This window comes from Felis catus, chromosome C1 (genome assembly GCF_018350175.1).
Source record: "Felis catus isolate Fca126 chromosome C1, F.catus_Fca126_mat1.0, whole genome shotgun sequence".
NCBI lineage: Eukaryota > Metazoa > Chordata > Mammalia > Carnivora > Felidae > Felis > Felis catus.
The window spans coordinates 186,673,345-186,686,944 of NC_058375.1; the positions used below are offsets into that span (position 1 = coordinate 186,673,345).

At 39.8% G+C, this 13,600-nt stretch overlaps 1 protein-coding gene across 6 annotated transcripts in view; it reads left to right on the plus strand.

Annotated features, from left to right (window-relative positions):
* The window catches only part of AOX1 (aldehyde oxidase 1), a 100,266-nt gene that overhangs the window by 71,305 nt on the left and 15,361 nt on the right, over positions 1 to 13,600 (plus strand). For 3 of the 6 annotated variants that reach the window (XM_045033201.1, XM_045033202.1, XM_045033200.1), the window contains 7 exons: positions 221 to 349; positions 2,070 to 2,144; positions 2,896 to 2,948; positions 4,870 to 4,984; positions 8,573 to 8,638; positions 8,750 to 8,938; positions 12,014 to 12,181. In XM_045033201.1, coding sequence (XP_044889136.1) covers positions 221 to 349; positions 2,070 to 2,144; positions 2,896 to 2,948; positions 4,870 to 4,984; positions 8,573 to 8,638; positions 8,750 to 8,938; positions 12,014 to 12,181 — 795 coding nt within the window. 6 annotated transcript variants of the gene reach the window in all.

Sequence of the window (13,600 nt, forward strand, 5' to 3'; positions counted from 1 at the left end):
TCTCTCTCCCTCTGACCCTATCCCCCACTCACTCTCTCTCTAAAATTAAATAAATAAATAACCAGCATAAGGCTCTACTAAAAAGTGGTTTTAACTTTTATTTTAGGTTTTCAAGTATATCATGGATGTAATAAGAATGGTAGTATTTTTTCATTTAAAACATGACTAAAATCTTCATAAAAGACTTTGCTGGACATGAAAATATTTCTTTTGCTCATAGGTGGCCAGCCGTGAATTAAAACTACCCATGTCTTATATGCACATCTGTGAAACAAGTACAGCCACGGTACCAAATACAATTGCTACAGCAGCTTCCATTGGTTCGGACGTCAATGGCAAAGCCGTGCAGGTGCTTCCTGCTGTCTGTCTTTCCCTTCAGCACTTTTTCCATATTGCTGGTTTTCTTAGCTGGATACAGACATGAGCGGTTGGGTTCAGAGAAGTCATCTGTGTCACTAAACATAGGCTTAGGATAGCCAAAATATCAGGAGAGGGTGCCAGTTAGAGTAGGCTAAACTGAGGTGACAAATAGACACATAATACAGTGAGTCAAACACAACAGAAGTCCCTTTTTTTTTTTACATACCTACCAGTCCAGAGAGAGAGCTTGGTCATTAGAGTACTCTGAGGTTAATGGCTGTTCTTCCACCTTCAACATGTGGCTTTTAAGGTTGCCCTGAGCATCATCATCAGGGAAAAAGCATGGAGATCAGACCTGGAAGTGATGCAAGTCACTTCCACTGGTCATCCACTAGCAGAACCAGGCTCAGGCCACATCTAACTGCAGGGGAGGTTGGGGAAATGTGGAGTAGTGAAGCAACACATGCCCAGCTACTATGGAAGAAGAGGAGAATAGATGTTGGTGAACAAGCAGTCTCTGTCACTGGTAGACACAGAAAGAAGAAATCTGGGTATACCATGCAACTCAGCACTGGGCACGTTTCCTCTGATACAAACAAGTTCTTGCAGGCAGGTAAGCAGGCAGAACCCGAGCCAAGTAGATATGGTTTAATTAAAGTGTCTACATGAGTGGAATTCTACCACAGCACTCATGCTTATCCTTTGTACTTGTTTTCTAACTGATTGGTTTTTTTTTTCACTACTTCAGAATAGATTATGACTTCACTATTCCTTAATTAAGATATCTGATTGCATGTACTTTTGAAGTAATATCTATTTGTCATGTTTCTGTTATAAACGTTCCACTTTTTCCATTGGGATGTTGTGGGGAGGCATATTTTCAGAACACTGCACTTATGCTACCAAGAGGCATCACTTTCAAATCCATCTTATCTTTGTGGGGATACTTGTTAGGGGCTAAAATCCAGAGGCTATTTCCCTCAGAACAAATGTGTGGGAAACTTCAAATTCATGAGACCCAATTTTGGATAGGATCAAACACAAGATAAGAATCACTCAGCGTGTACGGGAGTTGTCAACCCAAACTAAGATTAATCCATCTTCTAGAGTTTTAGGTTTAGTTAAGGATCAGAAACTTTGCAGATCTAGATTATTATAAAGACAAATTTAGTTATTTTCTCACTTCACACCCAAAGCCAAGGCCTTCACTGCAGTAGTTTGATGGTGGATGGATGAACATATGGAAAGATGGACAGAGAGTTGAATAATATTTCAGATCCAGAGGGATATTGGCATGTTATTGGTGCAGATAGGAAAGCACAGAGTAAAATGAAAATAAGATGTTTTGTTCCTTTTATTTTAATGGCTGGAAAATACAAAAGAAGATGTAAGTCAAAAATGTAGAAAAAGAGAAGGAATTAAGAACACAAAACAAATATTCTTAGAAAGAGGACCTGAAAGTAGAAATTCAGCTGAGCCCATATTTTCACAGGAAATGAACCAGGGAAGTTTTTTAAAAACCTGCAATAACTGATACCCTCCTCAAGGTCAGAGACTGTGTTGTTATTGTCTCTGTGTTCCCAGTGTATCAGTATCAAGCGCTCCATAAACATTCACTGACCTAATCAATTATCGATTACTATTCTTCCACACAAATCCTAACCATTGGGCTCTTCTCTAATGAGAATGCACTTCTTTACCCTTTCAAGAATGCATGTCAGATCCTTCTGAAACGCCTCGAGCCCATCATTAAGAAAAATCCAGGAGGTACATGGGAGGACTGGGTAAGTGTTCCACTCTGTTTGTTACTACAAATGAGAAAGCAGTCCTAACCAGTGCTGAGAGCATCGTGGCAGTGTACAACTGCACCACACAGAGATTTTCTGGGCGTGGATTTCTGCAGAAGGGCAGGATCGCAAAAGGTTGAGACAGCTGCTCCATGCTGTATACCAGGTATGTGTGAGAGAGCACACAGGGAACAGCATCACTGAGGGGAGGAATGGAAATACATGAAGAATACCCAGCAGGCCTTACCCACTCTGCTTAAATAAGAAAAGGAAAAGACCAAGCCTTCCTAAGCCACCAAAAAAAGAAAAAGGTGTCTTAAATGCGAAGGAAGAAAACCAAAAGGCCTAATTGCTATTAAACATGTCTCAAAGGAAATGACTCACCTAATCCAACTTTACAACATCCTTTCTCTTATCTCATCGGAACACTTATCCCACACTTACACGCACACTTAACTAAAGTTCTAACATTTAGAACTTTATCCCAAAATACTTTGGGAACTAAGCCCCTACATCATAGATGTGTGGCAGGATTCTGCCTTATTTAGTTCAGACATTTCAACTCAATCAGAAGGAAATTGTTAATGTACCAGCTGAGGGGAAAAAAAAAATTACAATGTGTTCCTTTACTGGTAACAAAACACCAGCAACAATTACCAGATGTCAATTTTGATATAGGGAATACCTTCATTTTCACCTATCAGATGATGTATTTATTTTATTCTGACTAAATATGCCCATTCTTCAGATAGAAGCTGCTTTTGAACAAAGAATCAGTCTTTCAGCCACTGGATACTTCAGGTAAAAATTACAATAATGTCTGGACTTAGCTGAGAAAATATAAGGTAACTCAATTGTTCTGGGCCTTAGTTCCCTTTTTTGTAAAGTAAGTTTTTATTATGTGATCATTGAGGTCCCTTCTCAGTCTAAAATTGATTTTATGTAAGCCTTTGAACTATATCCAAAGAAATATTAAATAATAAAAAATACCCTTATTGGGTAAAAAACATTTTTTAGGGGCACCTGGGTGGCTCAGTTGGTTGAGTGTCTGACTTTGGCTCAGATCATGATCTGGCGGTCTATGAGTTCGAACCCTGCATCAGGCTCTGTGCTGACAGCTGCGAGCCTGGACCCTGCTTCGGATTCTGTCTCCCTCTCTCTCTACCCCTCCCCCACTTGCACTCTTGTGTGTGTGTGCTCTCTCTCTTCCTCTCAAAAATAAATAAATATCTAAAATTTTTTTTTTAATTTTTTAACATGACTTAGAACATCTAATCATTATTTACTATTCACTGTTGGATAGTAAAAAAATATCATTGGAAATAACTTCCAACTCAATTTTACAAACCGTCCCTCCTTTACCATAAAAGCTTTCTGTTTGAAGCTCCTCTCTTTGTACAGTGTCTGTCAGTGGGAGGCCTTCAGTCAATTCATGTTAATTGAGTGAAACACAAAGAGGAGAACTGATGGTCAAATTCAGGAAGTGTATGACAGCAGTTTTACAATGTAGTGAAACAAACCACCAAACTAAACACACACATGCACAGAGACAGAGAACAGTCAAGAAATTTCTCATGAAAAAGGAAGGAAGGAGGCAGGTAATAGCCCAGCCCAGTGCCCTGCACATGAATTCTAAATTTCTGAGTTCCGTTACCCAAGAAGAGAGCAAGTCAGCCATCTAGCTGGGTACATCTTCCATTGTACATTAATGCATTGAATCACATGCCCTTTTTTACCAGCTCTGAATTACCATCAATTCCCCAGTGAGTTTGGTTACCATAGTCTAGAGGGTTCCTTTGGGAATGCTGATAAAATCAGTTGAGGTTCTCAATCCACAGAGCTAAAAGCTGAAACTCTACACTGTGAATACAGACACACTGGGAGGTTGGACCAAAACAGCCTGTTGGATTCTTTCTTTTTGGCTTCTTAACTGAAACACAAAGGGTATCCTTTTTAAATGGAGGCACATGACAGTGCTGCTATAATTAGCTAGGTTGCAAATACAAGTAGCAGTTTAAATGAGTTTAAAAAGCAGTTGAGTGGTACCTGGGTGGTTCAGCCAGTTAAGTGTCCGACTTTTGATTTTGGCTCATATCGTGATCTCACAGTTTCTGGGATCAAGCCCTGTGTTGGGCTCTGCGCTGACAGCACAGAACCTGCTTGGAATTCTCTCTCTGCCCCTTCCCTGCTTGTGCTCTCTCTCTTTCTCTCAAAATAAATAAATAAACTTAAAAAAAAAACCTTAAAAAGCAGTTGAAGTATCAGTAAGATGAAATGCTATCATAAAACTTTAATAACTTTTTTGTTTTGGTTTGGTTTTTTGTTTTGTTTTGTTTTCATTTGGAAAGTACTTTAAATTCGTAGAAGAGTTGCAAATATAGTAGAAGGAATACTATATATCCTTTCTATCCAGAAGTACCTACTGTAATTTGTCACATTTGCTTTATCATTTCCCCCCTCCCTCTCTCTCTTTGTATATTGTTATTTCTGATCCATTTGAGAGCAAGTTGCATACACTGTGACCCTTTGCGTCTAAATACTTGAGTGTAGACTCTGCACATTCTTTCTCCACTGCTGTGGCCCCTCTGGTTCCTTCTTGTCAGACATGCAGTCATTGAGCTGGACACTTTAAAACTTAAATAACTTTTAAAGTGAGTCAACATTGTTTGCAACCTCACTGCTATCACCGCCCCAAGCTGATGGGCTTTATTTCTTCCATCAGGGGATACAAGGCCGACATGGACTGGGAGAAGGGAGAAGGAGACCCTTTCCCATACTATGTCTATGGAGCAGCCTGTTCTGAGGTTGAAATTGACTGCCTGACAGGCGCTCACAAGGTAAACCAAATATAACTTTCCTCTTGGCAAATTAAACCAACAACAACAACAACAAAATTATGTTGCACATTAAATAGCCCAATTTCATTATGTACTACTTGTACAATAAGAACAGTATTTTTTTTTCAATTCCTTGGGAATATCTAGAGATCCAGGCTTATTCTGAATTTTCACTTAAAAAGAAGTAGTCAAAAGGAATTGCTCCTAACAGTGGTTGGTAGTTGCCAGAGGTGGGGGGGGTGGGGGGGTGAAGAGAGAAAAGGGGGTCAAAAGGTACAAACTTCCAGTTATAAAAGAATTAAGTCACGGGGAATAAGTACAAAATGGTGACTATAGTTAATAATACTGTATTGCATATTTGAAAGTTGCTTAGAGACTAGATCTTCAAAGTCCTCATCACAAGAAAATAAAATTTAACTATGTATGGTGGTAGAAGTTAACTAGACTTATTGTGATGGTCATTTTGATATATATACAAATATCAAATAATATTGTATACCTGAAATTAATATAATGTTGTATGTCAATTATACCTCAATAAAAAATTAATTTAATTAAAAAAATTTTAAAGCAGTAGTCAAAAACAGAATTGTTCATGACAGCCTAAAGTGCATTGTTTTTTATCCCATTTCATACAACAAAGTTGCTTTTCAAAGTTTTTCCAAAAAAACTGGAGATAAGATTCTGTTCCTAAAGTAAGGTCAACTTATCTAATCTGAAGGAATAGGTAATTTAATAAATTGTCTTCAGTAAATATTTGAGAGCAGATAGCACTGTGATGTTTCTCTAAAGTCAGTTATCCCAAAGGTACTACTGTCCCTAACAAAAAAGATTGGGGAGGCTGGGGAGTGGAGGTCTGAAAATAATTGTTGTGCTTGCTACTTAATTGAGCGTCCTTCTGGAATCAGGGAGTCACATGTAATCAAAAGTTAACAACTTCCACCATAAAAGGTAAACCTATGAATATACCCCAGGTATCATTCTCGGAATAGAGAGATTACAGAAACCTTAAAGAGAATATACTATATCCAAAGTATGGAAATTGTTAGGAAATCTACAGAATGGACCAATGACACATCTAAATTCCATACACAGATTATTCCAACATCATCTTGAACCATTTTACCTGAAACTAGAAATGGTCAGTTGATGTAAAATAAGAAGGAAATTGGAAATATTGACTTGCAAATCTTATCAAAATGTCTTTTATTGCCCCATTGCTGGTAAATTTGTCCATCACTTAGATTTTATATAAATTATACAGAAAAGACAGTAAATGAAGGGATGTCTGGAGAGCACTTGCCCTCACATTCCACTCAGGTTCCTCCTTAGGATACATTATGTCCCCATTTTCATTCTAGATCATTGTGAGGAAGTAAACTCATGAAATCAGGATCATAGATTGCTTATATAATCATTTTAAAAGTATATTTCCTAATGTCTTTCACATAATGGCACACATAGATAATGATAATATTTGCCCAGCACACTTTTGCAAACAAGGAAACCATAGTGGCAGGTGACCAACCTGAAAATCCTGGCCCAGACCCCTGCAAAAGTCCAAGTGTCAGTGTCTTAACATACCTGTAACCCATTCAAGACTCCATACTCAGAGAAAAGCTGTTTTTAGAAATCAACTAGTTTTCTGATCCTCTACCCTGAAGGTGTTGTTGCCAGATTTGTTGCTAGTAAATAAAAATATAGGATGCCTGATTAAATTCGAATTTCAGATAAAAACAACAAATAAATTTCTGGTACAAATATGTTCAATGCAGAGTTGGGGACATACCTATTTTATCTGGCAATTCTATCAGAGGGCTTTGGTATAAATCCCTAAAGAAAGAAATCTCATGGGGGTCTTCCAGAATTTATGGAACCAGAACAGTGAAAATTTGGTTGTCACTATGGCTTCCTTATTACTGGTTAAGGTCCAGTCATTTTGGTATTACTTCAGTCCCTTAAAATAGCTTATTCCTTGAAGAGGCAAATTTTCTTTTAATTAAAGAGAAATCAGAGAAATTAAATGACAGGCCTACTGCTGCCAGTTATTTGTGGTTGCTGAATCCAAACACCTGCCAGTCAAAGGCCCACCCTGAGGTGTGTCCAACGTCCTGCCCTAGCTGTTGAGAATGAACATAGGAGGTTGTCTGAGAGGTCAACATTTGAGTCAAAAGAGAGCTGCTGATCCAAAAAGCTAGATAGAAGGTAGCCCAGCTAGTGTGCCTCAACAGAGAATGATGATATTGTCAGAACAAGCATGGGATGTGAGAGCAGAAAGAAAGCCCAAAGATATTCCTGGATAGACCACAGGCCCCTAGGGGTTTTCTGTGGCTCCTTAACAACCTGTCTACACATGCTTGTTCCAAAACATAAGGGCCAAATCATTGTGATGTTTCTCATCCAATTCTCATCTGTTCTTATCCAACGAAGTAGATAAGCAAAGTCAAAGATATTCTCAACATTTTCCCATAATATGGTTCAATATCTTTCAAATCTCTAATTTCAAACATGCCACTATGGCTACATGATTTCTTCAGTAAAATGGCAATCATCTACATCAGGGCACCTGGGTGGCTCAATCAGTTAAGCATCTGACTCTTGATTTCAGCTCAGGTCATCATCTCACTGTGAGTTCAAGCCCTGGGTTGGGCTCTGCACTGATGACATGGAGTCTTCTTGGGATTCTGTCTCCCCCTCTCTCTCTGTCTCTCAAAAATAAATAAACTTTAAAAAAAAAAAACTATCTGCATCAAATCATCATGAGGACTAGATGAGCTCATGAATAGTATAAGGACAACAAATCCAGGGGCGCCTGGGTGGCTCAGTCGGTTGAGTGTCCGACTTCGGCTCAGATTGTGACCTTGCGGTCTGTGAGTTCAAGCCCCGCGACAGGCTCTGTGCTGACAGCTCAGAGCCTGGAGCCTATTTCAGATTCTGTGTCTCCCTCGCTCTCTGCCCCTCCCCCACTCATGCTCGGTCTCTCTCTCTGTCAAAAATAAATAAACATTAAAAAAAAAAAAAGAACAACAAATCCAGGTTTAGAATCAGAAGAACAACCAGGCTCAATTATTTACTAAGTGACACTCAAAGGCACTAACATACCATGGACTTTGGAGTCACTTAAGAGAAGTCAAAATCAGGGGCACCTGGGTGGCTCAGTCGGTTAAGCGTCCAACTTCAGCTCAGGTCATGATCTCACAGTCCGTGAGTTCGAGCCCTTCGTCGGGCTCTGTGCTGACCACTCAGAGCCTGGAGCCTGCTTGGGATTCTGTGTCTCCCTCTCTCTCTGCCCCTCCCCTGCTCATGCTCTGTCTCTCTCGGTCTCAAAAATAAATAAAAACATTTTAAAAAATTAAAGAAAGAAGTTTGACATAAAAAAAAAAGAGAAGTCAAAATAGAAAGATCTTCTGGGGTCATTGCCAGTCGTAGCACTAAAATTGAAGAATTTGGCAGATTTCTTACAACCTCTAATATTAATGAGGTTCAGTGCAGTGTTAATTAACCAATAGGAGTTCTGGATACCATTTAAATAAACCTTCATATAATATTTTTAAGTTGTTATGATGAGGTAATTTTAATTTTTGGCAGAAAATCAGAACGGACATCATCATGGATGCATGTTGCAGCCTAAATCCCGCCATTGATATTGGGCAGGTAGGTACTGGCCACTTAGATAGCTGCCACTTCCTGAAAGCCATTGTGGGATAGGTAAAGGCCTTCTAAGAAACATACAGTATCGCAGAGCTTGACATTTTCCCCTTTCAGGTTGAAGGTTCCTTTATTCAGGGAATGGGTCTTTATACCACCGAAGAGCTAAAATATTCCCCAGAAGGTGTTCTGTACTCTCGAGGCCCAGATGAATATAAAATTCCAACCATCACTGACGTCCCAGAAGAGTTCAATGTCTCCTTGTTGCCATCATCACAAACCCCATTAACCATCTATTCATCCAAGGTAAGCACCCAAACCTACTACTATGCAATGCAGGAAGCATGGTAAATGAAGCAGGTGGAAAAAATAAAAAATACATGTCAACCTGTATCAGAACCAAATCATAATAGACTGTTAGAATTTGGAGGTGAATCACCTAGAGAAATGTGAGATTCAGAGAGGATAAATGATCTCTGTCCAATGGCCATCCTCGGCTAGAGATTTTATTTATTAATATCCTCTTTCACTGGAAACTCTAAATTTCCTGGTGAAAAGCTCTGATTTGATGGAATAATATTTTCACTTAAGAAACTTAAGACTACTCAAGCAACAACAGATGTTGGCGAGGATACAGAGAAAGAGGATCTCTTTTGCATTGTTGGTGGGAATGCAAGGTGGTGCAGCCAGTCTGGAAAACAGTATGAAGGTTCCTCAAAAAACTAAAAATAGAACTACCCTATGACCGAGCAATTGCACTAGTAGGCATTTATCCAAGGGATACAGGTGTGCTATTTTGAAGGGACACATGCACCCCCATGTTCATAGCAGCAGTATCAACAATAGCCCAAGTATGGAAAGAGCCCAAATGTCCATTGATGGATGAATGGATAAAGAAAATGTGGTATATATATACAGTGGAGTATTACTTGGCAATCAAAAAGAATGAAATCTTGCCATTTGCAACTACATGATTGGAAATGGAGGTATTATGCTAAGTGAAATTAGTCAGAGAAAGACAAAAATCATATGACTTCACTCATATGAGGACTTTAAGAGACAAAACAGATGAGCATAAGGGAAGGGAAACAAAAATAATATAAAAACAGGGAGGAGGACAAAACAGAAGAGACTCAAAAATATGGAGAACAAACTGAGGGTTACGGGAGGGGTTGTGGGAGGGGGGATGGGCTAAATGGGTAAGGGGCACTAAGGAATCTACTCCTGAAATCATTGTTGCACTATATGCTAACTAATTTGGATGTAAATTTTAAAAAAATAAAAAATAAAACAACTTAAAAAGAAAAGCAACCTCAACTGAAAAAAGAAAAGAAAAGAAACTTAACTAAAATCTTAGGAAGCATGGCAGCATGGGAAGAATCCTGGACTGAGGTCTCAGTGGAGCTGGGTTTTCACCCCAGCCTCACCAGCTCCCTATGATCGTAGATGAATCACTCCCCTCTTGGGAACTCAGGGTCCTCATCCATACCCAGAAATGGATATAGGACAGTGGTTTCAAATGGTCTCCAGGATACATTTGGCAATGTCTGGAGATGGACCAGCATCTGGAGGGAGGAGATGTCACTGCTCTGGGTAGAGAGGCCAGAGATGCTGCTAAACAGCCTTCAATGTACAAGACAGCCCCCACAACAAAGAATTATCTGGCCCCAAATGTCAATAGTGTCAGGAACCAAAGACACGAACCCTTAGTAACTGCTAAAGTCGTGGAACTGCAAATCAAAATAAAGGTCAGCCTTTATTTGCACTGCTGTATGCAGTTTACATGAAAATCATCTCAGAGTAGAAATTTCCTTTAGGTTTGAGATGTATTGTCAAAATTTTCTTTCAGGGTGTCTGGGTGGCTCAGTCTATTGAGCTACTGACTTCGGCTCAGGTCATGATCTAACAGTTCAGTTTGTGGGTTCGAGCCCTCCACTGGGCTCTATGTTAACAGCTCAGAGCCTGGAGCCTGGTTTGGATTCTGTGTCTCCCTCTCTCTGACCCTCCCCAACTCACACTCTGTCTCTCTCTCTCTTTCTCTCTCTCAAAAATAAATAAACATTAAAAAAAATTTTTTTTTAATTTTCTTTCAAGTCTTTTAGGAAACTTCTTACTAGGGGTGACAAATTGATATAAGAGAAAACGAGTCCACATATATCTGCTGGAATTTTATCATTTCCAAACTGGAGCCCACTTTCATCCCAGGAACTTCCTCTAGTGTGTGATGATGACACTTGGGGGGGGGGGTGCATGTTTGAAAGGAAGGGCAATCAGCAGCACCCTGGATTCTCATCAGGCTGGAAATCACTCAAAGAGGAAAAGGCAAAAGGAAGCTCAGAGCCCACAGACAGCAGCTTTCAGATCCTAAGAGCAATAGGACAGGCAGGACGCTTGAGTCCTGTGGTTGTGGCCAGCCACTCTTACACAGACCCTCAGGAAAATCAGGGGTTTACAGGGGCCCCATGGAAGGTGCTGTGTAATAATAACAGGGACCTACCAAGTACCACTGGGTGCTTTTGCACTTGCTGAACTTCACAGCACCCTGTAAGGTAGATACCATTGCCTGAATTTCACCAATAAAGAAACAGAGGCTGGAGAGAGAATCTCACCCAGAAAAACAGAGGGAGTAAGGGCCAGGATTCAAACTTAATATCTAGGGCTGCAGACTGGAGGGCCACTGACTGAATCTAGGCTGCAGATGTGTTTTTTGTGACCTACAGTGCTTTTAAGTATCAGGGAATTGTACATTAAAATAAGAACATCTAAATTCTCTTGAAAAATTGGATGATCTGGTAATTTTGGCTACATTCTTAGAAGGCATAAATTAACTAGAACTGAAAAACAGATGCCCCTTGAGACAGGACCTGGGGGTATCTCTACTTCACCATGATTCCTGCTTTTCCTTACTGTCCTTCAACTACCCACAGTATCCCCTTTATATTACCTGACTATTCCTTGTGGATGATAGGCTTTCAACCCATTATCTGGTACCAAAGTCTATACTCATTCTTCTAGAGTACCCTACCCTCCCTGATTCTGCAGACATAATGAGGCATTTTTTCTCTCTGCTCATGACATTGGCTGTTTATTGTGCTTCCCTAAATAGGGTAACCCCCCCTTTCCTGTAGACACATTCCTTTCCTATAGAAAAAATATTCAACCTAGACAGTATTACAGATATGGGAAGCTCAGGTGATACTGGGATTTTTAAGAGTATTCAAGTTTCATTCAGTCAATAAATCAGTGAACAAACATTTATTGAGAATTATTGTGAGACACTTGCTCAGAGTTGGGGACACAATGGAGAATAAAGATCTGGGCCCTGAAATATAGTTTGTAATCTACTATAGAAGGTTCTAAAACAAATGTGCTTTCTTGCAGGGCCTGGGGGAGTCCGGGATGTTCTTGGGGTCATCTGTGTTCTTTGCCATCACTGATGCTGTGGCCGCAGCATGCAAAGAAAGAGACATAGTCGAGGACTTCATAGTGAAGAGTCCAGCAACCCCGGAACAAGTTCGAATGGCCTGTGCAGATCGGTTCACAGAGATGGTAAGGAATTATTGTTTACTTTCCTAAAAGGTGATTTTTCTATCTCTTGCTTCTTAGACCAGTGAGGTAAAAATTCATAACCTAATCTGATCAAATTATAAGGTCAAATTATAAAATATAAGATGATAGGGGCACCTCAGGTGGCTCAGTAGGTTGGGCATCCCACTTCATCTCAGGTCATGATCTCACTGCTCATGAGTTCGAGCCCCGTGTCGGGCTCTATGCTGACACCTCAGAGCCTGAAGCCTGCTTCAGATTCTGTCTCTGTCTCTCTGCCCTACCCCTATTCGTGCTCTGTCTCTCTCTCTCTGTCTCTCTCTCAAATATAAATAAAAAACATTTAAAAATTTTTTAATAAAATATAAGATGATAAAAAGAAATCACACAAATACCTTTTGTATATGTAGCAATTTAAAAATTTATGGGGCGCCTGGGTGGCGCAGTCAGTTAAGCGTCCGACTTCAGCCAGGTCACGATCTCGCGGTCCGTGAGTTCGAGCCCCGCGTCGGGCTCTGGGCTGATGGCTCAGAGCCTGGAGCCTGTTTCCGATTCTGTGTCTCCCTCTCTCTCTGCCCCTTGCCCGTTCATGCTCTGTCTCTCTCTGTCCCAAAAATAAATAAAAAACGTTGAAAAAAATTTTTTTAAAATTTTAAAAAGCACATCCCTATCTGTGATTTAATTTGATTTTCTCAGCAATCCTGAAGTAGAGTAATTATGATGCTTTAGAAACTAATAGCTGGGCATCAGATGGCTCAGTTGGTTAAGCATCAGACTCTTGATTTTGGCTTAGGTCATAATCTCATGCTTCATGGGATTGAGCCCCACATCAGGCTCTGCACTGACAGCATGGAGCCTTCTTGGGATTCTCTCTCTCCCTCTCTCTCTGCTTCTTCCCTGCTCTCTCTCTGTCTCAAAAATAAAATAAATATAAGAAAAGAATTATTAAAAAAAGAAAACAAAACAGAAACTAATAGCTAAATATTAAACAACTAATGATTTCATCAAGCTGTTATATTTCCTCCCTCTATCCTATCTAATCTATCCTACTCTTCAAGAAAACTAAACATAAAAATAAGCCATGTGTCATGTAGCTATATTTGATAACACACTCTCCATGCTCCCTATACAAACACAGTGTACACAGTCTAGCTTTCATTTAGAAATAACATGATCTTGGAGCATCTGAGTGCCAACTGAGTGGCTCAGTTGGTTAAGCATCTAACTCTTGATTTCAGCTCAGGTCATGATCTCACAGTTTGTTAGATCAAGTCCCACATCCATGCTGGCAGCACAGAGCCTGCTTGAGATTCTCTCTCTCTCTCTCTCTCTCTCTCTCTCAATAAATAAATAAACATTAAAAGAAAATGAAAAGAAATAACAGCGGCTGCTTTTGCACTTCATTCCATTTTATAACAATGC